Source organism: Heterodontus francisci, chromosome 6, assembly GCF_036365525.1.
Source record: "Heterodontus francisci isolate sHetFra1 chromosome 6, sHetFra1.hap1, whole genome shotgun sequence".
Taxonomy (NCBI): domain Eukaryota; kingdom Metazoa; phylum Chordata; class Chondrichthyes; order Heterodontiformes; family Heterodontidae; genus Heterodontus; species Heterodontus francisci.
The window spans coordinates 63560945-63584068 of record NC_090376.1 but is presented as its reverse complement, the minus strand read 5'-3'; the positions used below and the strand labels follow the sequence as shown (position 1 = coordinate 63584068).

Sequence of the window (23124 nt, the reverse complement as noted above, 5' to 3'; positions counted from 1 at the left end):
TCCATGCACAGCACCATTTTTCAGGCACTATGTGGGATCTCTTCAGGGCTCAAAATGGAATGCACCAAGCACGTGTGTACTTCTGTCTGGAAATGCACCCCTTGCCTTATTGGGAAAGGACAAACAAGAGGTGTCCTTTACCCATGCCTGAAACAGGCCTTTGGCCTTTTTCATATGCAATTAAAGGGCCTAATGCCTGCATAAGTTCCTCACTGCAACATTGACTTGTCCTGAGGCAGCCAGCTTATTGTGGGCTGCGCTCAGGGAAGCCAGTTCTACAGAATGCCTGCATCAAAAAGATAAGATGCTTACCTGAACTGCCATCACAATCACTACACCTCCCAGGTGATCCCGATTCTCTCACCCCTCCACCACAACCCACAAACTCCTAGCTCTGAGATCCCCAACCCCCAACTTCTCTCTCCAGGTACTTACCCAGTGCGAGGGGAGGAGACGGTGGGAGGAGTCCGAAAATGGTGCACCCAAATTTCTAGACCAATGATTTGCAAACTTTTCAAACCAAAACATGAAAATAAATGTAGAGATAAAAGGAAAGGGGCAAAAATACACTGCAGGTCAGTCAGAATCTATGAGTTAATGTTTCATGTTTTAACTCTTTATCAATTCTGAGATAGCTTCACCCAAAATGTTAACTTATCTTTCTCTTACAGATATTGGCTGGTCTGTGGTGCATTTCCAACATTTTCTGAATAACATAATAAGGTAGATTTTGTCTTCAGATATGCCAATTATGCAGGAGCAAAATGGGTGCAGGTGGAGTTGGAAAAATGGGTGAGCAAGCCTTAGGTATGTTTTGCACCTGTTTCTTTCTAAGATAAAAATCTATGATTTGCCAGCCAGCTACATTTTGTCTGCCAAGTACAGTGTTCTGGCTTTTGTGCTGGGATTGTGTTTCTTACCTTCAAGACCCATTTTGAATGGGTGCATGGAGAGCAGTAAGGGGTCAATTTTCACTTTTGAAAATTAGCATGTGGGACAGTAAGGACCCAAAAATGTGGCCAGTAGCCTTACTGCCCCCATTAACTCTGATGGACGGCCCTCTGTAACTTCCACAGAGGCCTACTGCTGGGCGGACAAAGCACCTGCTTGAAACAAGCTGCAGTCTTCTTTCCCATGGGAATAGGAGTCCTAAATGGCATAGCTAGGATACTAATTCAAATTTTACTGGCATATGGGTGGAGCACATGATGTACATGCTCCTCCTATATGCACTGCTGTTCCGATCAGGAAGCAGACAGCAAAAACTGTCACATTTACTTCTAGTGGAGGTGGAAGGAGTAGGAACACTCCTCCTGGCTCCACAAAAATAATGCAGACCACTGCTGGCCCAGCCTTACTCCACAACTGCATCACATCCCCACTGGAGGCCTCTGTCAGCATCCCAACCATCCAACATTCCTGAAGCTGAAGGGCAGTGAGCTTCATCAGGAAGCTTGAGTGACATCTGCAACTCTCCAACTAAATTCAAAATAAAACCTGGGCCTCAAATTCACAGTGGCATATTCACCACCGAAATAGCCAGCCAGCCAGCGGATCAGCTGATTGGCTATCCAAAAGCGACACTCAAAAATGAACAAACTTTTATTTATTTTGCTTGCAATGTTAACAGTACCTTTTCTCCAACATTTTTGAAGCTTTTATTAATAATATAAAGTTTAGGAGACATTCTATTCACTCAATACAGTAAGCTTGTTTTTAAATGTCTCAAAACAGTCTGTTATTTCCCATTAAGTCACTGAAATGCAAACAGTAAGTGAACGGAAAGGTATGAGAAAAGAAGATTTCGGCACGACAGGTGCCGTTTCGGATCCAAAATGATGTCCATTTGCTGGGACCCTGCTCAATCCCCTCCATTTACTGGTGCCTTCCCCCAAATCCACAATTACTGGAGCCCTCTCCCAATCCCCCCCATTTGCTCGTGCCTTTCCCCAATCCCCCCATCTTGGTGTCCCTCTCTTAACCTCTTAATATGTGAGGAGAGGTGGTGGCCTAGTGGTAATATCACTAGACTAGTAATCCAGAGTCCTATGTTAATGCTCTGGTCTGGGGACATGGGTTTGAATCCCACAACTGCAGATGGTGAAATTTGAATTCAATTAATAAATCTGGAATTAAAAAAGCTTGTTTAATAGTGACCATGAAACCATTGTTGTAAAAACCCATCTGGTTCACTGATGTCCTTTAGGGAAAGGAAATCAGCTGTCCTTATCTGGTCTGACCTACATGCGACTCCAGACCCACAGCAATGTTTACTCTTAAATGGCCTAGCAAGCCACTCATTTGCATCAAACTGCTCCAAAGTGTAAGAAAAGGAATGAAATATAACAAGCCACCAAGCATTGACCTAGGCACTGGAAATGACAACAGCAAACCCAGCCCTGTCGACCCTGCAAAGTCCTCCTTAATAACATCTGGGGGCTTGTGTCAAATTGGAAGAGCTGTCCCACAGACCAGTCAAGCAACAGTCTCGCATAGTCACACTCATAGAATCATATCTTACAGACAATGTCCCTGACACCACCATCACCATCCCTGGATATATCCTCTCCCATCGGCCTGAGCAGTGGTGGGAGATGAAATTTCAGCCCACTGTGTAAAAAATGTCTTCCTCACATCCCCTTCCCCCTGCATTTCTTGCCCAAAACCTTAAATCTGTCTCCCCTAGTCCTTGTGCCATTAGCGAATGGGTACAGCTTTTCTTTGTCTACCTTATCTAAATCTGTCATAATCCTCTACACATCAATCAAATGTCCCCTCAATCTCCTTTGCTGCAAGGTGAACAACCTCAGCTTCTCCAGCCAAACCTTTTAGCTGAAATTCCTCAATCTTGGTACCCTCTCAAGGAACCTCACATCTTTCCTAAAGTGTGGTGACCAGAGCTGGATGCAGTGCTCTAGTTGTGGCCCAAACAGAGCTTAATAGAAGTTCAGCATAACATCAGAAATAAAAACAGAACTGCATCTGTGGAGAAAGAAGCAGTGTTAACATTTCAGGTCTGTGACCTTTTATCATTATTTCATCATTTCTGCTTCCTTCACCACAGATGATGCCAGACCTGCTGAGTATTTCCAACAATTTCTGTTTTTATTTCAGATTTCCAGCATCTGCAGTATTTTGCGTTTATTTCAGCATAACGTCCCTGCTTTTGTACTCAATCCCTCTATTTATGAAACCCGAGATTGTATATGCTTTGCTAACTACTCTGAATATGTCCTGATCTATGCACGTGAATACCCAGGCCCCTTTGTCACTGCACACTCTTTAGAACTGTGCCATTAAGTCTATATTGCCTCTCCCTATCCCTTCTGCCAAAATGCATTGCCACACACTTCTCTGTATCTGCCACTTGTCTGTCCATCCTGCTAGCCTTTCTATGTCCTATTGCAGTTGATTGGTATCACCCTGACTGTTTGTCATACCTGCAAGTTTGGTATCATCAGCAAATTTTGAAATTTTACTCCGTATTCCAATATCCAAGTCATTTATATGCATCAAAAAAGCAGTGGTTCTAGCAGTGCCGTCCTCCAGTATGCAAAACAATCACATTTAACACTATTCGCTGTTTTCTGTTCTTAAGCCAATTTTTTATCAAAGCTGACACTGACTCTCTTGTTCCCTTAGCCTCATTTTTGTAAACCAGACTTTGATGTGATACTTTGTCAAATGCTTTCTTAAAATCCGTACAAATAACATCCATTGCTCTCCCTTCATCAATCATTCACAGTGGCGCAGTGGTTAGCACTGCAGCCTCACAGCTCTAGGGACCCGGGTTCGATTCTGGGTACTGCCTGTGCGGAGTTTGCAAGTTCTCCCTGTGTCTGCGTGGGTTTTCTCCGGGTGCTCCTGTTTCCTCCCACACGCCAAAGACTTGCAGGTTGATAGGTTAATTGGCCATTACAAATTGCCCCTAGTATAGGTAGATGGTAGGGAAATATATAGGGACAGGTGGGGATGTGGTAGGAATATGGGATTAGTGTAGGATTAGTATAAATGGGTGGTTGATGGTTGGCACAGACTCGGTGGGCCAAAGGGCCTGTTTCAGTGCTGTATCTCTAAACTAAACCTTCTCTGAGCAAGCTCCACTCAAGGTCATGACCTCACCCATATAACTGGACGCATTGGATCAGGAACTGGTGAGGCCTTCTTAAAGCTGAGTGTTTGCTGTTTTGCTTAGGCATTGGAATAATATTTATTTTCACAGCATTATTTTCATGGCTCTGCATTACCAACTGGGCATACATTAGCTTCTCTTTACTGGTTCTCACCTTGCGCCTATTTTAATTTTGGTCATACAACAATAAAATAAAGTAGCAAACAGTTTCTGGTGTTCTGAATAGTCTCATGACTCATGGAAGCAATGGTTAGCCGTCCAGTCAAGGCTCTTCCTGTTGTCGTGAAGTCACAATGGCCTTGTCCTTCTACACCACATAATGGTGCACAGTGTTGCAGTGGACAAATGCCATATCACCAGTCTGCTGCTCATGTGTGCATCTAGCAATTTCTGATATAAAACAAGAAATGCTGGAACCACTCAGCAGGTCTGGCAGCATCTGTGGAAAGAGAAGCAGAGTTAATGTTTCGGGTCAGTGACCCTTCTTTCTGATGCCGTGTTTGTCAGTAGGAAACAATTCAACTCATTACCATTGGAAGGGAATTAGCAGTCAAAAAGGTCCCAGAACATCCATCAACTGGCAACCTTTACAAGAGTTCAAGACATCATCGATGGTACTTACATGGTTACCCAGGCTCTTAGAGACATGGTGTCATTTATGGCACAGAAGGAAACCATTCATCCCATTGAGTCCATGCCAGCTCTCCATAGAGCTATCCAGTCAGTCCCACTCCCCCGCTTGATTCCCATAACTCTGCAAATCTATTTCCTTCAAGAGGCCATCCAATTTCCTTTTGAAGTCATTGATTGTCTCTACCTCCACCACCCTTGTGGACAGCGAGTTCCAGGTCATTACCACCTACTGTGAGAATCCAAATGTCTTCATCTATAAGAAGTGCTTCCACTCTCTCAATGTGTAAGTAATGACAGATTGCAAAAATGTCATCCTGCAAGTTAATGCATGTAGCCCAGAGGTACCCAAGATACTTCATTCGGATGCATTTCCCATGCTTTCCACGGCATTGATTGGATGTACATCTGGCTCTTTGGCAAACAGGGCCATCTAATTTTTTCCATTACCAAGGAGATTAATTCAGAACCTGTGCATTACTGCAGAAAGTAGATACAATCATGGCCATGTCACCCTGTGGGATACAGTAAAACACACCATTGAAATGCTAAAATACTAGAATATTTAGACCACTCTGGTGAGATGGTACTTTGTGTCACAGGATAGGTAGCCAACTTGTGTCTAAAAGACGATGCAGTACGATACCAGTTGTTTGCCTATGTTGTGGGGAAACGTTGCAATGATAGCCTGTTTAAATATTTCATATTTATTTCCTGTCCCCTCCGTTTCTCCTCTTCACTTGTATTTCACCTGGTTCCAAGATCTCACTAGTTGGGTGATTCCACTGAAAGTTGACCACCTTTCTTTGGCGGAGGCTTAAATTTATACACCCATGATGCCTGTGTAGAGCATGAACTCCAACCAACTCTCATGACACTTGGCCCACAGTTTGCATCTAGGAGAAACACTAGAATAGATTTTAAAAGGTTCATTTATACACCAGGAGAAGCACAGTGTCAGGAAATAGTAGGCTGGGCTGTATTAATTCTGGTGTTTGTTGTGTTAAAGAAGAAAGTGCACTTCTATTATGGTTTTATGCATGGTGATTGGAGTCTTACAGGAAAGAGTGCATTCATTCATGCCCATTTATTAAATTAGGTGATGATAATTGGCATTCTCATTTATTATCATGGTTTAGGATGGCTTTGAAGGAATTTGCTATATTAGAAAGTGTGGGAGAAGCAAAGCTAAACTGTATTAAACAGAAGAAAAAACTTCAGTGATCAATTTTGTTCTGAAACCCCTTGCAGCTGTCACTATGGAGTTCTCAGAGTGATTGTCATCCTGATGTTCTCCTCCATGCTATTCTGCCTCAAAAGCAGCTAAGGTGACTTTTCCTGGTAGCTCCATGGTCAGCCCTTTCTTGGATTACAAAGTTGTGCAAGGCACAGCAGACTACAATTATTCAAGACACAAATGTAGAAATTGGTATGCATTGCACTTGTTTTTCAGGTTGCAAAGCACAGGAATTTAGTAATAGGAATACCAGCGGAAATCTTCAGTGGCATTGGTCTCACTGCTAAATCATGGGACCATTTTTTAGGTAATAGCCCCTTTCTATATGTTAATTAGAGGCCTAAAGCATGTTGAGGACTCCAATGGAGAAATTGATGAGTGGGTCTGGAATTTTGTTCCCATCAATTCCTATTAATCCATAGACCTCTTGCTTTATGCGTGCACTAATTGTGCAGCACTGAACCTGGGCCTGAAAACTTTTACCTTTCAACCTGCAGCATATTACAGAGCCCTTCCCAACCTATCAAGACAGCAAAAGTGTCCCTTAAGATCTCCGAGGTCCTCTCAATGACTCCAATGATACAGGCATGTGCATCATTGGAATGTTCCTTTGCTGCTGTTTGCAGCTCTCACAATGATGAATATCCATGACAGCAAACGGTACTCCTCATCATCCAAAAGCCTGCAGTTTGCATAATTTTCTTCCTTGAAGAGCTCAAGGAAGGTAAAATTCCTAATGATGTATGTATCTTGGAAACTTACAGCAAATCTCTCCTTGCTGTGGAGAATTCTTTGCATGCTATCACACATAATCTGGATATTTAGAAAGAATTAACCTTAGGTTCCCTCAAAGCAAGGTATCCTGCACTTTTGGGAACACAACAACACCATAAAATTGGAAGCTCAATCTCACTGCTGAATTACTGTGATGCCAAAGTGGATGATTTGTCCAGTTCTCAGGAGAAGTGTGTTGATTGCTGGTCCGGTCTGGTAATGTTAAGATTTCCTTTAGTTGCTTGAAGTGATCCAATGGCATAAGGATTCAGTGCGCTCATGATCTTCACAGCCAGAGGTAAAGTTGGCTGGGCAGATGATATTGGCCATAGGTCTTCGTGTAGTTACTAGAACAACTCTTTGTCTACCTCTTGAGCGAAGTGCACTCTTCTAACACAGTGTTACTCACTAAAGCCCAACAATGATTGGGAACTCAGGCACAGCTCTTTTAAGTTAGAAAACTGGCAGAAATGGTTCCATAGTTCCCACCTCAATTTGCATGCCGGTTAGTTATTTTGCACCAATTCTGTGCTGTGGAAATGCTGCCACCAATGACGAATCCATATTCTGCACTTGGAATACTATGAACTATTCTAGGCATTATATTACAAAAAGGATACAGAGGCACCAGAAAAGGTGAAAAAGGGATTCACAAGGGTGAGAAGTTGTAACTGTCAGTGATAACTGAACAGGTTGGGGTTCTTTTCTCCAGAAAAGAGCCAGGTAAGGGGTAACCTAATAGAAGTTTTCAAAATAATCAAGAGAATATATGTAAAGTAGATGTTTCTACTTGTGGAGGAGACCAAAACCAAGGGCCTTAAATGTAAGATAGTCACTAATAAATTCCAATAGGGAATTCAGGAAAAACTTCTTTACCCAGAGAGTAGTGAGAATGTGGAACTCGCTACCACATGGAGGTTTGAGGCAAATAGCATAGATGCATTTAAGGGGAAACTAGATAAGTACATGAGAGAGAAAGGAATAGAAGCATATCCTGATAGATGAAATAGGATGGGAGGAGGCTTGTGTGACGCATTAACATGGCATGACCAATTGGGTTGAGTAGCCTGTTTCTATGCTGTAGAAATCCATAAGGACTATAAGAAGATGACAGCATTGCATCCTCCTACTCAGCTGATGTTGATTTAAGACAACAGCAACTTGTATTTACACAGCGCCTTTAATATAATAAATGTTCCAAGGCACTTCATAAGATCCTTATAAAACAAAATATGACACCAAGCCACATAAAGGGCAGTTGACCAAACATTTGGCAAAAGAGGTGGGCTTTAAGGAGAATTTTAAAGGAGGAACATGAGGTAAAGAGGTGGAGAGTTTCAAGGAGGGAATCCTAGAGTTTAGGACATCGGCAACTGAAGGCACGGCCACCAATGGCAGAGTAGTTACAATCAGGGGTGCCCAAGAGATCAGAATTAGAGGAGCGCAGATATCTCAGAGAGTTGAAGGACTGAAGGAGATTACAGAGATAGGGAGGGTGAGACCATGCAGGGATTTGAAAACAAGAATGAGAATTTTAAAATCAAGGCATTGCTTAACCAGGAGCCAGTGTATGTTAGTGAGTAGAGGGGTGATGTGTGAATTGGATTTAATGTAAGTTAGGACACAGGGAACAGAGCTTTGGATGACATTAAGTTTACGGAGGGCAAGAACATGGGCGGTCAGCCAGGAGTACATAGGAATAGTCAAGTCTAGGAGTAACAAGGCATGGATGAGAGTTTCAGCAGCAGATTAGGCAGGGGCAGATTTCAGGGATGTTACAGAGATGGAAATAGGCAGGCATGGTGATGGCATAGATATGTGGTTGGAAGTTTATCTCAGGGTCAAATATGCCACCAAGGTTGCAAACTGTCTGATTCAGCCTCAGACAATTGCAAGGGAGTAGGTTGAAGTCAGTGGCTGGCGAATGGTGTGTGTGGTGGTGACTGAGGACAATAGTATAATATCAATGTAATATACAACAATACAGTGTAACAAATAGAAATATTGTTAAATCACACTGAAGCTTTGTGTTATGCAAATGCCATCTTTCATTTAAAATTGTTTCTCTGTGTAAAAATACTCACCCATGATATACTTCTGCACCATGGATCCTAAGACTGTACTGTAAAGCAGTATATTAAGTGAAATCTAAACAGTAGTATTTTTTCCTGTTTTTCAGATTTTTGGAGGACTTCCTTGGCAGGTATATTTTCAGAGGGTACTCTCTGCTTCCACAGCTTTTCACGCACAAATAATGTCCTTCGTCGCTGGTTTCACAACTTTAATACTGGCTATCCCATCTGTCATCATTGGTGCGGTAGGAGCATCAACTGGTAATGTCAAACTGTTTTAATCAAAATAAGAATTTTTTATGCTCAATCTGCCTAAAGCATTTAAATGTATGGTTATATGTTTACAGACATGAAAATTATTATCATTAATTTTAAGATGCCTATTGGAGAGCATTATCTTTTTTCAGACATTATGGACAAGGAAGTATATAATGCGAGTTTTTAATGTGTTTTGAAAATTCAGGCACCTGTAATACAATTAAATGGAGGATTTCACCTGTTAGTTGTCTAAGGATTACATTTAATTTTTTAATCTCTCTGTACAGACTGGAATAAGACTACCTATGGTCTCCCAGACCCAAGTGACAGGGATGAGGCTCACATGATTTTGCCCATAATACTACGTTATCTTTGTCCAAAGCACATTGCATTTTTTGGCCTTGGAGCTATCTCTGCTGCAGTGATGTCATCAGCTGACTCTTCTATCCTATCATCAAGTTCCATGTTTACTCGGAATATTTATCATTGCATATTTAGGCACAAAGTGAGCATGCTTTAAACCTACAAGCCTTCACATTTATTTATTGTACATATTTATTTACTTTATGATGTTACATGTATTTTACCCAGTAATGTATTTTTGTTAAGCTATATGAATGGTGGTCATTGTTCAATTTGGAATAAGGGTAACGAACAATTCATTTAATCATGCCAACTTTCAAATATATTGATTATTATTATTGGAGGGTTGCTGAAATATTAAAGTGTTGATAATTTTTTTAAAATATATACATTAAATTATATTCTTAGAATATCAACATTCTGAGATCAAGTGGCCAGAATGGGCAAGCATGCAGTTAATTAGTCCACTAAAACCTGAGAGGATTTGAGCTCTTGGGTGGGAAGGCAGCAAGAGCACTAAGCTTGGCTGCAGCAGGCAAAGGTAGGGCGGCTCAGAGAAGACGCCACAACCACCCCCCCACCCCCCAGCCTGCCGACCCGCAGCCCCTGTCGGCACTCAGGTGTGTCACAGTTCGGGTTGCCAACAATCCCTGGAGTCACCAGGAATTAAAAATTAATCTCCCAGGCATGGGTACCAGAATCCCAGGATAAAAATCATAAGGACATTAAGAAACATAGTGCTTTTTTCATATTCTTTGAATGCTTAAATTTATTGGTTTAAAAAAATGGAGCTGGAGGAAAAAAAAGGCTATTTGACAGGATGAGGCCATTGGAGGTGAGAAAGCCACGTGATGAAACCTCCATACATTCAAATGAGTTAGTGGGCTGGATTTCCCCTCCGAGGGTGGGAAACAGCAGTCAGGGATGTTTCCGGGACTCGAACCTGCCCCCCCCCCCTCAGTCCTGACAGGAAACAGTCACTTTTAATTGGCATGTAGACAGGTTCCGTGTCCAATTAAGGTCAAAAGACAGGCTCTCGAAGCTGGAGGGCCATTCAGAGGTCTTCCAGCTTGAAAGGAGCAGCAGCCTTCAGTGGAAGGTAAGTAACTGAGAGAGCATTTCATAATGGAGGTACTGACTCACCAAAATTTTTAAAATAGACTCAGCAGCCAGGCCACCAGGGAGGCCTTTGGCTGCACCCGCATCAAGGCAAGCAGTGGGGGCCAGTAGGCCTGCCTGGAACACTGGCCTCACGGTCTGCCAACAGGTGGTCACCTCCAGGCAGTTGATCTGCCACCCCCATCACATTGAAAAACTGGAAGCTGACTGGGATCTTCTCTTCCTTGCCCTTAACAAAGCTCTTAATGGACCTAAAATAAAAAGAGAAAATGCTGTACATACTCAGCAAGTCTGGCAACATCTGTGGAGAGAGGAGCAGAGTTAACATTTTAGATCAATGACCTTTCATCAGAACTGGCAAAGGTTAGAAATGTAAAAGGTTTTAAGCAAATAAAGCAGGAGGAAAAGAGAACAAAAGGGAAGGTGTGTGATAGGACAGAGGCCAGAGAGATTAACTAACAAGGAGGTCATGGGGCAAAGGCAAAGAGAGTGTGCTAATGGTGTGGTGAAAGACAAAGCATTAGTGCAGAGGGAGTGTTAATGACAGAATAATGAGCAGCCCTAGCCAAGAGCACAAACATGAAAAAACCAGTTGGCAGGCAGATGGTAAAAAACAAAAAAAAGGAACAAAATAAAATAAAATAAAATAAAAATAAAAAAAGACCATACCTCTGTTCCTGACCTTGGCGGGGCCCATAAATTCAGCCCGGTCTCTCTAATCATAGGGGCTTGTTCAGCAAGAACTGACTTGTGAGAAGGAAGGGAACCCAGGGCAGCAGTGGAGACAGACATGCCTTATGGGGCCTGGAGAAACATTCCAGCTCCTCCTGGCACCACAAAGAAAAGTTTAAATCTTAACCTTTTAGGGCCTCTGCTTCTTCCCCAAAAGCCTTTAACGAGCAGCCTGCTGCAGGGCAGGAATGGAGCAGCAAATAGAATCACTTGATTATAAAACCCATTTCACTCAGTTTCAGCTGGGCAGAGAAATTTAACATTTCCCTTTATTTTCAAATCCAGTTGGTAGAATAAAATCTCTTCTCTCAGCTGGCTATAATGGTGCATTCACACTCAATTTATTGAAACTGAAACATATAGCTTCCGTAATTTGCAATGGGTTTCATTCAAATAGCCCATCTGAGTGGGTGAGTGAGGTGATGCATGTGCATGAAACATTTTGGGTTATAGTCCGGAAGCAACAATGAATTATGGAATTATTGTAGATGTACACGGTAATTAAAATTCACCTGCCTTCAGCTCTGCTGAACTTCCCTCGTTGGGACTTGAACTGCAGAATACGATGTTAATATTGTGGCCTGAGATTTGTAATTTGGATCTAAAACCACCAATTGCTGGGTTCCACATCTGGATCTAAAGATGGAATCAATCTGTACCAGACCTGATAATGTGTGTGGGGAAGTTACAATTGTGCAGGACTATTTGTCACTCCATTTTCACCCCACAAAAAGGATCTGTTTTTGGCAGCGGCTGAGGCGTTCTCCTGAATCATGTGGGAGCCTCAATAATACATGTTAATCAGGGTTCTATACTGCACAGTGAATCCCAATGGGACTTTAATAGTATGCTGAGTAAGGTGCCTGCATCAGCCACATGCTCAGTAAAACCCACCAGGGAAGAAACAGAGGCCCCAAAAGGTGAATTTTGAGCTTACTTTGTGGGGGCCATAAGGAGCAAGAGTGCTCCTCCAGGCCCTACAAGGGCTGTTGTCTCTGCAATCCTGGGTTTTCCCATTCCCACCAGTGAGACTTACCCGAACTCTCTTTGATGAATTGCCTGAGTGTCAGCGGATGGTCTCGAAGCTCCTGATCTTCACCTGCTGGCAGCCTGCCAGCTGCCTGTTTATGCCATTTTGAGTGCAATGCTGACCAGTGGGGTGTAAATGAGACCTGGCAGATAATATCTGCTGTGCCTCCCAAGAATAGAATCATAGAACAACAAAGCACAGAAGGAAGCCATTCGACCCATTGAGTCTGTGCTGGCACTTTCCAAGAACAATCCAGTTAGTCACACTTCTACCACACAGACAGCCTGAAACCCTGCTAGCTTTCCACTGGGGATTGAAATTGCCCCTTGGGTGCTCAAAATGGAAACATTTTCTGTTTCGAGGCTGGCATTCCTCCTCTTGATTGCAAAGTATGCATAAGACTAACTTGTTAACTGAATAATTATCACAATAATTTATTTATTTAGAGATACAGCACTGAAACAGGCCCTTCGGCCCACCGAGTCTGTGCCGACCATCAACCACCCATTTATACGAATCCTACATTAACCCCATATTCTCTACCACATCCCCACCATTCTCCTACACCTACCTACATTACGGGCAATTTACAATGGTCAATTTACCAATCAACCTGCAAGTCTTCGGAGGTGGGAGGAAACTGGAGCACCCGGCGGAAACCCACGCAGACACAAGGAGAACTTGCAAACTCCGCACAGGCAGTACCCAGAACTGAACCCGAGTCGCTGGAGCTGTGAGGCTGCGGTGCTAACCACTGCGCCACTGTGCCGCCCGATTAGCAATATTTCGATTCCATTAATAGCTACGTAGGCTGGATACTTCCCTGAGTTAAAATACCAGTATTTAATTCCATGATATTTATGTCAAACTCTGGATTATAGGTGCCTGTAAATATTGACAACTTAGAAAAATTGTGGATATTTTCCCAGTATCTCTCTGGGGAAATGCTTCCTTCACATAGTGTGATATTGAGTCAATGCTTTAGTTTTAATGAATAGGCTAGTTTAAGTTAATTGATCTCAGTTAGGATAGATAGAAACATAGAAAAATAAGAGCAGGAGTAGGCCATTTGGCCCTTTGAGCCTGCACCGCCATTCAACATGATCATGGCTGATCATCCAAACTCAGTACCCTGTTCCCGTTTTCTCCCCATATCCCTTGATCCCTTTAGCCCTAAGAACTATATCTAACTCTTTCTTGAATATATTTAATGTTTTGACCTCAACTGCTTCCTGTGGTAGACAATTCCACAGGTTCACTACTCTCTGGGTGAAGAAATCCCTCCTCATCTCAGTCCTAAATGGCTTACCCCTTATGCTTAGACTGTGACCCCTGGTCCTGGACTCCCCTGCCTTCGGGAACATCCTTCCTGCATCTAGTCTGTCCAGTCCTGTTAGAAGTTTGTAGTTTCTATGAGATCCCCTCTCATTCTTCTAAACACTAGCTAGATGGTAGGAGTTCTGCAATTAATCTAAGCCCTCTTGAAGCAAATAAAATCAGCCAGTGTTCTCATTCCTAATCAGTCCTGAGTGATGCCTATTGAAATATGTTATGTGTGAGCATTAGGTGAAGACAGGATTGGATTTAGCTGTAATCCAGTACCTGCTGACATTTTCAGCCTCGGCTCACACATGAAGAATGGCCAACACTAAAAAAAACTTAGTCCAAGAATGTTTCCAATTCAATACCTATGGAGTGATGATGGAGAAGTATGCTCTACACAGCTACCAAAATTATTGTAAATGTGACCTAAAATTAAATTTTACAACTTTTTAAAATGTTGAACTGCTCAAGTTTACAATGTGCTTTTCAAACACAATCCTTGGAGTCTAGTTCTTTCAGTGGCAAGTAAATATTTGAGTGGAGCACTGAAATCTGATCAGTTGGTATTTCTAGCAGTCACTTGAAAAAATAAGTGTACAACCTTGTTTTATGGGTTCAATGCCTCTCTGCACTGGGTTAGCTGATTTCAGGCAGGATGGCAGCACTAATGATACAAAAGTTGTTTGAAGGTTTTCATGGCGAGAGTGATAACGTTGATTAAGACAATTTTACACCATGTGAATTTACTCTGAAAAGTGCAGTTGTTTCATTGAAAAAGGAGTTCTTAGAAGAACTGGCAGGCCTCAACGCTTCGGGCAGCATACTCTGCCCATTGTCGGGGGGAATGACTGGAACAGGTGGAAACAGTAGGTTTATATGTGGTGGAGAATGGGAATGTGGGAAGGATCCAGCAAACCACAATCAACCTGTCAGAAATATTAGTCAGTTTTGATGTAGAGTCACTGTTTACCAGTGTACACATCCTGAATGCTTGTCTTATCATTAAACAGCGCTTAGAAGAGAACACTTCCTTACCCAACAGAACTGCACTGTCACTTGATGTGCCTCAACTCGATATCATTTCAATGGCAAGGTTCCTATTTCAGACGAAGCTGGTATGGGATCTCCACTGTCACCAATTGTCATCAACATTTGCATGAAAGCAACACTTAACCAGATACTCTTCAACCTAAACTCTGGCTCCAATATGTCAATGACACTTCTGTCACATGGGAACATGATAAGAGAGATCTTCATAGTTTGCTACAATATCTCAATAACCAACATCCGAACATCAGTTTCACCATGGAGACAGAGCAACAACTTTCCATACCATTCCTTGATATTTTAATTACCAAGTTTCATAGCAACATGCCAGCATGCCAAGTCTATCGCAAGCCCACTCACACTGATGGATACCTGAACTACCGTTCTTTTCATCATCCTGCCACTCTTCAATTGGTCTGCAACACCCTCATCAGAACACCCTACTCCATTAGTGATAAGAAACACCTGGAACAAGAACTGTGCCATTTTAAGTTTACACTGCAACTTAATGGATTTCCTTCCCACAAGATCAACACACATCCACCTGTTGCTTGCATTGCAACAACTACCTCAACCAAGACAAATGTCAGTTTCCCATACATCGGCTCCTCCTCGTACAGACTAGAATGCATACTCAAGTCAGCGGACATAGAAGTCCAACATATGTCATCCAAAGAGCTGCACTCCATCCTTCATACCCATAAAGACAAGAAACCATTGCACAACAAACCAAGGGCTGAATTTTGTCGAGCTCCTGATGTTGGGCTCTGTTCCTGGGCTGGGGAGTGGGGGCCGGAAGATCGCTGAGACAGCAGCCTGCCACAAAACCCAACGCCGGGATTGCCAGGCCTGATCTGCCCAGCAGCAGCTAGGTTCCGTGGTAGCCCTCCACCGCTCGGCAAGAGGACCCAACTTTAAATATTTAAATATTTAAATAAAGGGCATGAATAAATTAACATACCTTTCACTGTGATCTTATTGGCTGTCCGTGATCTTGCGTCCAGCAGCCAGTACTCACGCACCTTCACTTTCCCGTCCAGGGAAAGCCGGTGCCACTGAGGTGGGAAAGGGGGAAACATCGGATTTTTAGTGTAGTAGGGGGGAAACGGGGTCAGATCTGCATGTGTAGTGTGGGGAATGGGGGAAGGAGAGACCTTTGCACTTCGTGCAGTTGTGCGTGAAGGTTACGTATCAAATACAAGTGTTTTTGGCGGGGGTAGGGGGAATAGGGTAGCCATTTATTTTCTTTGTATTGTGAGGGGTATGGGCCTAACATCAATTCAGAGTGTTTTTTTGGAGGGGGTACGGGCTTCAACTGTGGAGGTCTGGCAGCCCTTTTAAAATGGTGCCAGTACCTGCACAGAGGCAGCTGACACTGTTGCCAGCATTGCAGAGCATGCCCCCGCCATGTGATTGGGGGGGGAGGAACTGCCCAGTGTGTGCAGATGAGCTGCCGCGTGCTAGATCTCAACGGCATGGCAGCTTGCAGCCCGCACATGCGGGCCCCCATTTCTTTCCCCTGGCATTGGGAGAATAAAATTCAGCCTCGGGAATTTACAGCATGCCACGCGACTGCAGATTCGTCTACATCAGAGAAACAAGCCGTAACCTACACACTGGACTCAAGGAACACCAAGCCTGCTTCAAACACAGTGAATGGAACAAGTCAGCTATAATCAAGCACACTCAACTCAATAACCACCACATTGAATGGTCCAATTCCAAACTCATCTCACTCATTACACACTGCCATAAAAGATGCATCAGGGAGACTGGAAATCTATCAACACCACACTGTTCCCAAGACAGTAGCCTGCCCATCAGTGATATCTGGCTATCCCTACTCAAGAAACACATCACCACCTGCTCTGCAGCCAACATACCACAACAAGAACAATAGTATGTATCAGTATACTACGAGACACAATAGCTGAACAATCAAGAACAATAGCATGCATCGACTTACCACAGAACACAATTAGCACACCAATGGAGGCAAGAACAAGAGTATCTAATGGCCTATCAGCAGTAACTCCAGCCCACATTCCCATTCTCCAACATATATAAACCTACTGTTTCCACCCATTCCAGTTATTCCCGCAGAAGAGGAGGCAGTGATGTAGAGGTCGTGTCACTTGCCTAGTAACCAGAGGCCCAAGGTAATGATCTGGGGACATGGGTTCAAATCCCACCACAGCAGATGGTGAAATTTGAATTCAATTAATAAATCTGGAATTAAAAAGCTAGTCTAATGGTGACCATAAAACCATTGTTGATTGTTGTAAAAAGCCACCTGGTTCACTCATGCCTTTTAGGGAAGGCAATCTGCTGACCTTACATGTTCAGGCTACATTTGACTGCAGACCCACAGCAATGTGGTTGACTCTTAAATGCCCTTTGAAATCACCACTCAGTTCAAGGGCAATCAGGGATGGGCAATAAATGCTGGCCTAGCCAGCGACGTCCACATCCCATGAACAAATAATTTTAAAAACGGGCTGAGTACACTGCCTGAAACGTTGAGGCCTGCCGATTCTTCTATGCACTCCTTTTTCAAGGAAACAACTGTTGTTTTCAGAGCAAATTTACATGGTGTAAAACCGTAAAATCATCTTACTCAACATTAATGATTAGCCTAAGGTTTCCTTGTCCTGATCACTATCCAATGATTCTTGCTAGGAACTGCATGTTTTAACACACTGGTTGAGGACAAAGTCTGATTTTTCTGCATAAGGCCACAGTCAAACAATCTGTTGGCAACCACTATCGAGGTTCATACTTGAAGAATGGTCACTTGGGCAAGGCAACATATCTGGCTAACACCCACAGCACCATACCACAACAGCTTTCAGGAGATGGAGAAAATTAGATGAACATATTTTTTAAAAACCTTTTTAAAGTAATCTTCTCACAATGTACAGTAAGAACAGCCAATCAGTGTTTTTATCCCTTCCCTCTTCATGTGCATTACAGGCCACAGATAATGAACTGGTGTGGGTAATGAGAGGAGCCATTGTTCTGTTTGGAATAGCAGCAGCAGCAATGACGTGGCTGTCCACTTCTGTCTATGGATTGTGGTATCTGAGCTCGGATCTTGTCTTTGTACTCCTTTTTCCTCAACTGGTATCCGTACTCTATATCAAGGGAACTAACGTATATGGTTGCGTTACTGGTTACATCTTTGGTCTTTTCCTGCGTGTTGGTGGTGGTGAACCTTACCTACGTCTACAGCCATTTATCTGTTATGCTGGATGCTATTTAGATATCAAGTTTCCAACTGGACCAATATATATTCAAACATTTCCTTTCAAAACCGTATCAATGTTAACATCCTTTTTGGTGAGCTTATGCGTTTCACGTCTGACCAATTACCTCTTCAAAAAGGGAATGTTTCCACAAAAACTGGACTTTCTTAATGGCTTTGTTTCACAGCCTAAAAATGAAAAAACAAATAGAGTAGCATCACTGGCCAATGAAAGCACCGATGTAATAGAACAGATGCCTTCAGATAAAGAAGCTACGGACCCTCTTGGTACTACTTCTCAAAACAACGAACCTGTCGGTGATGAGGTTTCAAGTCCAGCGATTTCAAAAACTGATGACTGACACTTAACTAACTTGAAGGCAACTTTCAGGAAACATTAATATTATAGCAAAAATGTATTACACCTGAAGCAAATGCCTAGTAGTTTTGGTTAGCAGGAATTATAATAATAAATAAAACAAAACTCAATGAGAAACACTTATAGTGGACTAAAAATCCCAATTGAGTCAATTATTAACAGTAGGATATCATTAGCTAGTTACTGCTCCATTTAGTTTACAACAACAATTTTCATTTATATAGCATCTTTAATGTAGTAAAACGACTCTAGGTACTTGCCAGGAGTGTAATTAGACAAAAATTGACACTAAGCCAAAGAAGGAGACATTAGGTGAGGTGGTCAATAGCTTGGTCAAGGAGGAGCTCAGTTTTAAAGGAGCATATTAAAGGAGCAGAGATTGTTGGAAAGGCAAAGAAGTTTAGAGAGGAAATTTCAGAGTTTAGGGCCTAGATGGCTGAAAGCACAGCCAGCAATGGTGAGGCAGCGCAGAGTTCTTGGAAAATTGTAGGACTAGGGGAGGTTACAGAGGTAGTGAGGAACAAGGCCATGGAGGATTTAGAAAATGAGGAGGAGAATTTTAAAATCGAGGTGTCGCTGGACCAGAGGACAATGCAGGTCAGCAAGCAGAATGAATGAGACTTGATGTGATTTGGGATGCAGGCAACAGAATTTGAATGAACTGAGGTTTATGTCAGGTGAAAGATGGAGGCCAGCCAGAAGACCTTTGGAAAAGTCCAATCTGGAGGTCACAAAACCATAGATGAGAGTTTCAGCAGCACATGGGCTGAGACAGGGGCAGAGATGGGCAATGTAACAGAGATGGATGTATGTGGCCTTTTTGATGGAGGGTTGAAAGTTCAGCTCACAATCAAATAAGACAGCAAGGTTGTGAATGGTCTGGATCAGCCTGAGACAGTGGCCTGGGGGTAGATTGATGAGGTCGGATACTTGGTTATGACCTTCTCCACTACATTTTCCTTTGCTCACAGTGCGGCGCAGTGGTTAGCACCACAGCTCCAGCGACCCGGGTTCAGTTCTGGGTACTGCCTGTGAGGAGTTTGTAAGTTCTCCCTGTGACCGCGTGGGTTTCCGCCGGGTGCTCCGGTTTCTTCCCACAGCCAAAGACTTGCAGGTTGATAGGTAAATTGGCCATTGTAAATTACCCCTAGTGTAGGTAGGTGGTGGGGATGTGGTAGGGAATATGGGATTAATGTAGGATTAGTATAAATGGGTGGTTGTTAGTCAGCACAGACTCGGTGGGCCGAAGGGCCTGTATCAGAGCTGTATCTCTAAAAAAAAAGCTGGAATTCCTCGATTTTTAAGTTCTGTTAATTATTTTCTAATCAACTCTTCTGTCAATATTATTGTTTAGTTACTTATGATAGTCAAGGGTTTCGTATCCATATAGTGCTTAACTGATTATTAATGATCTCTGATGATTGGGTGGCTTGACTTTGGCTGGAAGTAAATCAAAAGTGAATGAAGTCAAAAGTGGTGTACAATTGGCTGATTGGTAATGTGTGCGGGTACACTGCGTATCTAAAGTGCTTAGCGCCAAACTCTTAAAAAGTAGAGCCCTTGATGTGTGCTCCTATTTCCTATATAATGAGTCTGCATTATAAGACTGTCACTAATATGCAAATATCAAGTTCTTCATAAAATTGTCGACTGTCACACAAGATGTTCCCTTGACAATCAGTTGGTAAGAAGGTGTTTTCCTGATAGAACTAGCTTTTCAAGGCACACTCTTTTAAGGCGTTGCAATTGTACCATGTATTTAGGGTCTGGCTAAGTGTATAGGAAAGGCCTCTACATTTTTAATGTTTGCAAACCTTCCATTTTCCATGTCGTATTTTAATGTTATATGTAAGTTCATTAAACACTAGGGAATACTCATTAAAGGTAAGAAGAGATTTTTTTCCTCCTCAAATCTGTTCCTAAGTAATTTGTGAATTAATTCAGCACAACACAAGTAAAATGGATGCTAATCCTTTCCTCAATTTGTGCTTGAATACTGTTACTCCTGAAGTCCTCAATAGATTTTCTGCTGTCTGTGCCTGATTTCACCTATAGAGGTGGAACAGCGTAAACTACAATCAAATAAAGGACAAGGAGCCTGCACCTAAATTTCCTGTAATAGTGCCAGGTGTGGATCAGGGGCCGACTGCTTTATATAAACTTTGCGCTACTGCTACCAGAGCTGTCATTTAAGCCTGATTTTAACTGCAGGTGAGGGGAGAATGTGGTGTTGGCCCAATGAGCATCAGGCTCGCCCCAGCTTGTTGACAAGAGGCCAAGGCTATTTTAACTCCTGGGCATCATTTAAATATACAGAGACCGACTTCCTCCCAAATATGGTGTCAACAGGTCAGGAGTCAGGCAAGCGTGACAGGAGGCTGAAGTTGGGGACACAAGGAATTAGTCTGTCATAGTCTGGTAACTGGTGGTGAGGTAGGTGATCATGGTTGGGGTAGAGAAGCCCTATGTTTCCTTATGAAGCCTGGAAGAGCATTCATAGTCACAAGAAACCCTTCCAAACCAAAAAATGACTTGCCTCTGTGGCCTTCTTTTGGGCCTGCTGCTCCTTTCGGCCTGGTGCACCAAGTGAGGCTAGCCCTGGGTGCCAAATGTGGCTGTCCCGAGTTAAAAATCAGTCTCCAACTTATGAATATTAGTGAAGCCTTCACTTGCCTGCTGCAGGACTTTTGTTGGCTAACCAGACACACCTGTTAAATAATGCATGCTGCTAGATTGGTGAGCATAGGGTGAGTAGGTTGCTGCAAGGATTTTAACTCCTCACATGCCCTAATCTTGTCAGGCATGGAATTTTGAAATCAGGGCTTTGGAGACGTTTTTATATATTCATTCATGGGATGTGGGCATTGCTGACAAGATCAGCATTTATTGTCCATCTCTAATTGCCCTGAGAAGGTGGTGATGGGCTGCCTATGTGAACCACTGATGTCCATGTGATGTAGGTACACCCACAGTGCTGGATGTTTTAAAGTAACAGGCTGTTGTTGTCAAGAAAGGGCTTCATCTTTGCATTAATTCTTGCATTACAAGTCATTTTCCAGCTTCACAATTTTTTGCTGAATGTTGAGTGATGGAGGCCATGTTTGGTATTGTGCCTATCCTCCTCTAGAAATGTAGTATATCTGGAGGCAGACTAGAAACAAAAACCACAAGCCCCATTGAGAAATGCTAAAGAAATTTGGCTAGCCTTCTCCTGAAACACCAACAACAGTTTCCTAACCACAGAGCATGCATCAATGCAGGGTGGTTGTTACGACCAGGTGATAAAGGTGTCAAGGAGTCTTTTGCTGTCTTTTTCGGATCCAAAATGGGCATTCCTTATTTAGAATTTCCTTTTATAGAACTCCACCTACCATAATTCTGTTAATTCGCTATTCTAACTGGGATCCTTAGTAACCTTCTGCTCCCATCTCCAAAATTTACTGCACCTCCTAATTTAGGGCAATCTGCAAACTTAGATATGCAATTCTCTATTCCTTCATCCAAGTCATTGGTAGGTATAGTGAAAAGCTGAGGCCCCAATACAGATCTCTGGGGAACACCACTGTCACATTCCACCAGAGTACCGCGCCTTTATTCCTACTCTCTGTCCCCTACCTCCCAACCAATTACAAAACTTGGCTTGAATTAGCACTAAATTTATCCAACCTATATAGAGCCTTGAACAATATATAGTCAAAGCAGTAGAATACAAGTCTGAGGGGGAAATGGTCAAACTTTATAGTGCTCTAAAATAAAAGCAAAATACTGCGGATGCTGGAAATCTGAAATAAAAACAAGAAATGCTGGAACCACTCAGCAGGTCTGGCAGCATCTGTGGAAAGAGAAGCAGAGTTAACGTTTCGGGTCAGTGACCCTTCTTCGGAAGGGTTCCGAAGAAGGGTCACTGACCCGAAACGTTAACTCTGCTTCTCTTTCCACAGATGCTGCCAGACCTGCTGAGTGGTCCCAGCATTTCTTGTTTTTATTTATAGTGCTCTACTCAGGCCCTACCTTCAATACTGTATCCAGCTCTAGTTTCCATAAACAAGCAAGCTATTCAAGAGCTAGAGGCAGAGCAGAGTCATGAGTGTGAACCTTAGTGTCAAATCTGAGTTATGAGGAAAGAGGGGAGAAGCTTGGGCTTTTCAGCTAAGAATGGAGATGACTGTGGGAATAGAACTCAGGATCATAGGTTCCAAAAAGACATTAGGAACCCGATGTAACAAAACTTTTCTCCACACAAACGGTGTTCAACATGTTCAATAAACCTTCCTGGAATCATTTATGAAACAATTAGATGCTACAATACTTTAGAATCAAAATGGGCTAAATGGCCTTTTCATCTGTAAATACTTTGGGGAGAATGTACACACTATTTTTGGAGTAATTTTCACACAACATTGGAGCAAGTAACTTTTTGTGGTAGGAAAATGGGGCAGAAACCATTTATATCAGTTTTCCACCCCAAATCAATGCCCCACAAATTCCCTTGTGCTTTCTATTCCTTCTCATCATCTCCCTGCCAAGTGAGTAGTTTCATTCCACCACCTCACACACACAAGGTGCACAGATTCATTCAAATGCTGTACCTCGGAGTTGAATGGTAAGGACAAAAAGGAGAGGAGATAGAGGACCTAGTTAATGATCAGAAGAGGAAAACTAGCAAGATATAGTCATTAGTATATGCTGAGAATTAGAGGTATAAATAGAGGATTTTAATCCATCTTTTGAATGTGCTTCCAAAGGCTATCTGCTCATGGACAGGGAATATAACATTTCACCTT

At 42.7% G+C, this 23124-nt stretch overlaps 1 protein-coding gene across 1 annotated transcript in view; it reads left to right on the top strand.

The window, feature by feature from the left end:
- LOC137371576 (high-affinity choline transporter 1-like) overlaps positions 1-18323 on the top strand; it is a 121869-nt gene extending 103546 nt beyond the window's left edge. Inside the window, exons 6-8 of the mRNA XM_068034414.1 lie at positions 8953-9106; positions 9391-9608; positions 17691-18323. Coding sequence (XP_067890515.1) covers positions 8953-9106; positions 9391-9608; positions 17691-18323 — 1005 coding nt within the window. The remainder of the gene's footprint in view (positions 1-8952; positions 9107-9390; positions 9609-17690) is intronic.
- The last annotated feature ends 4801 nt before the right edge of the window (positions 18324-23124 follow it).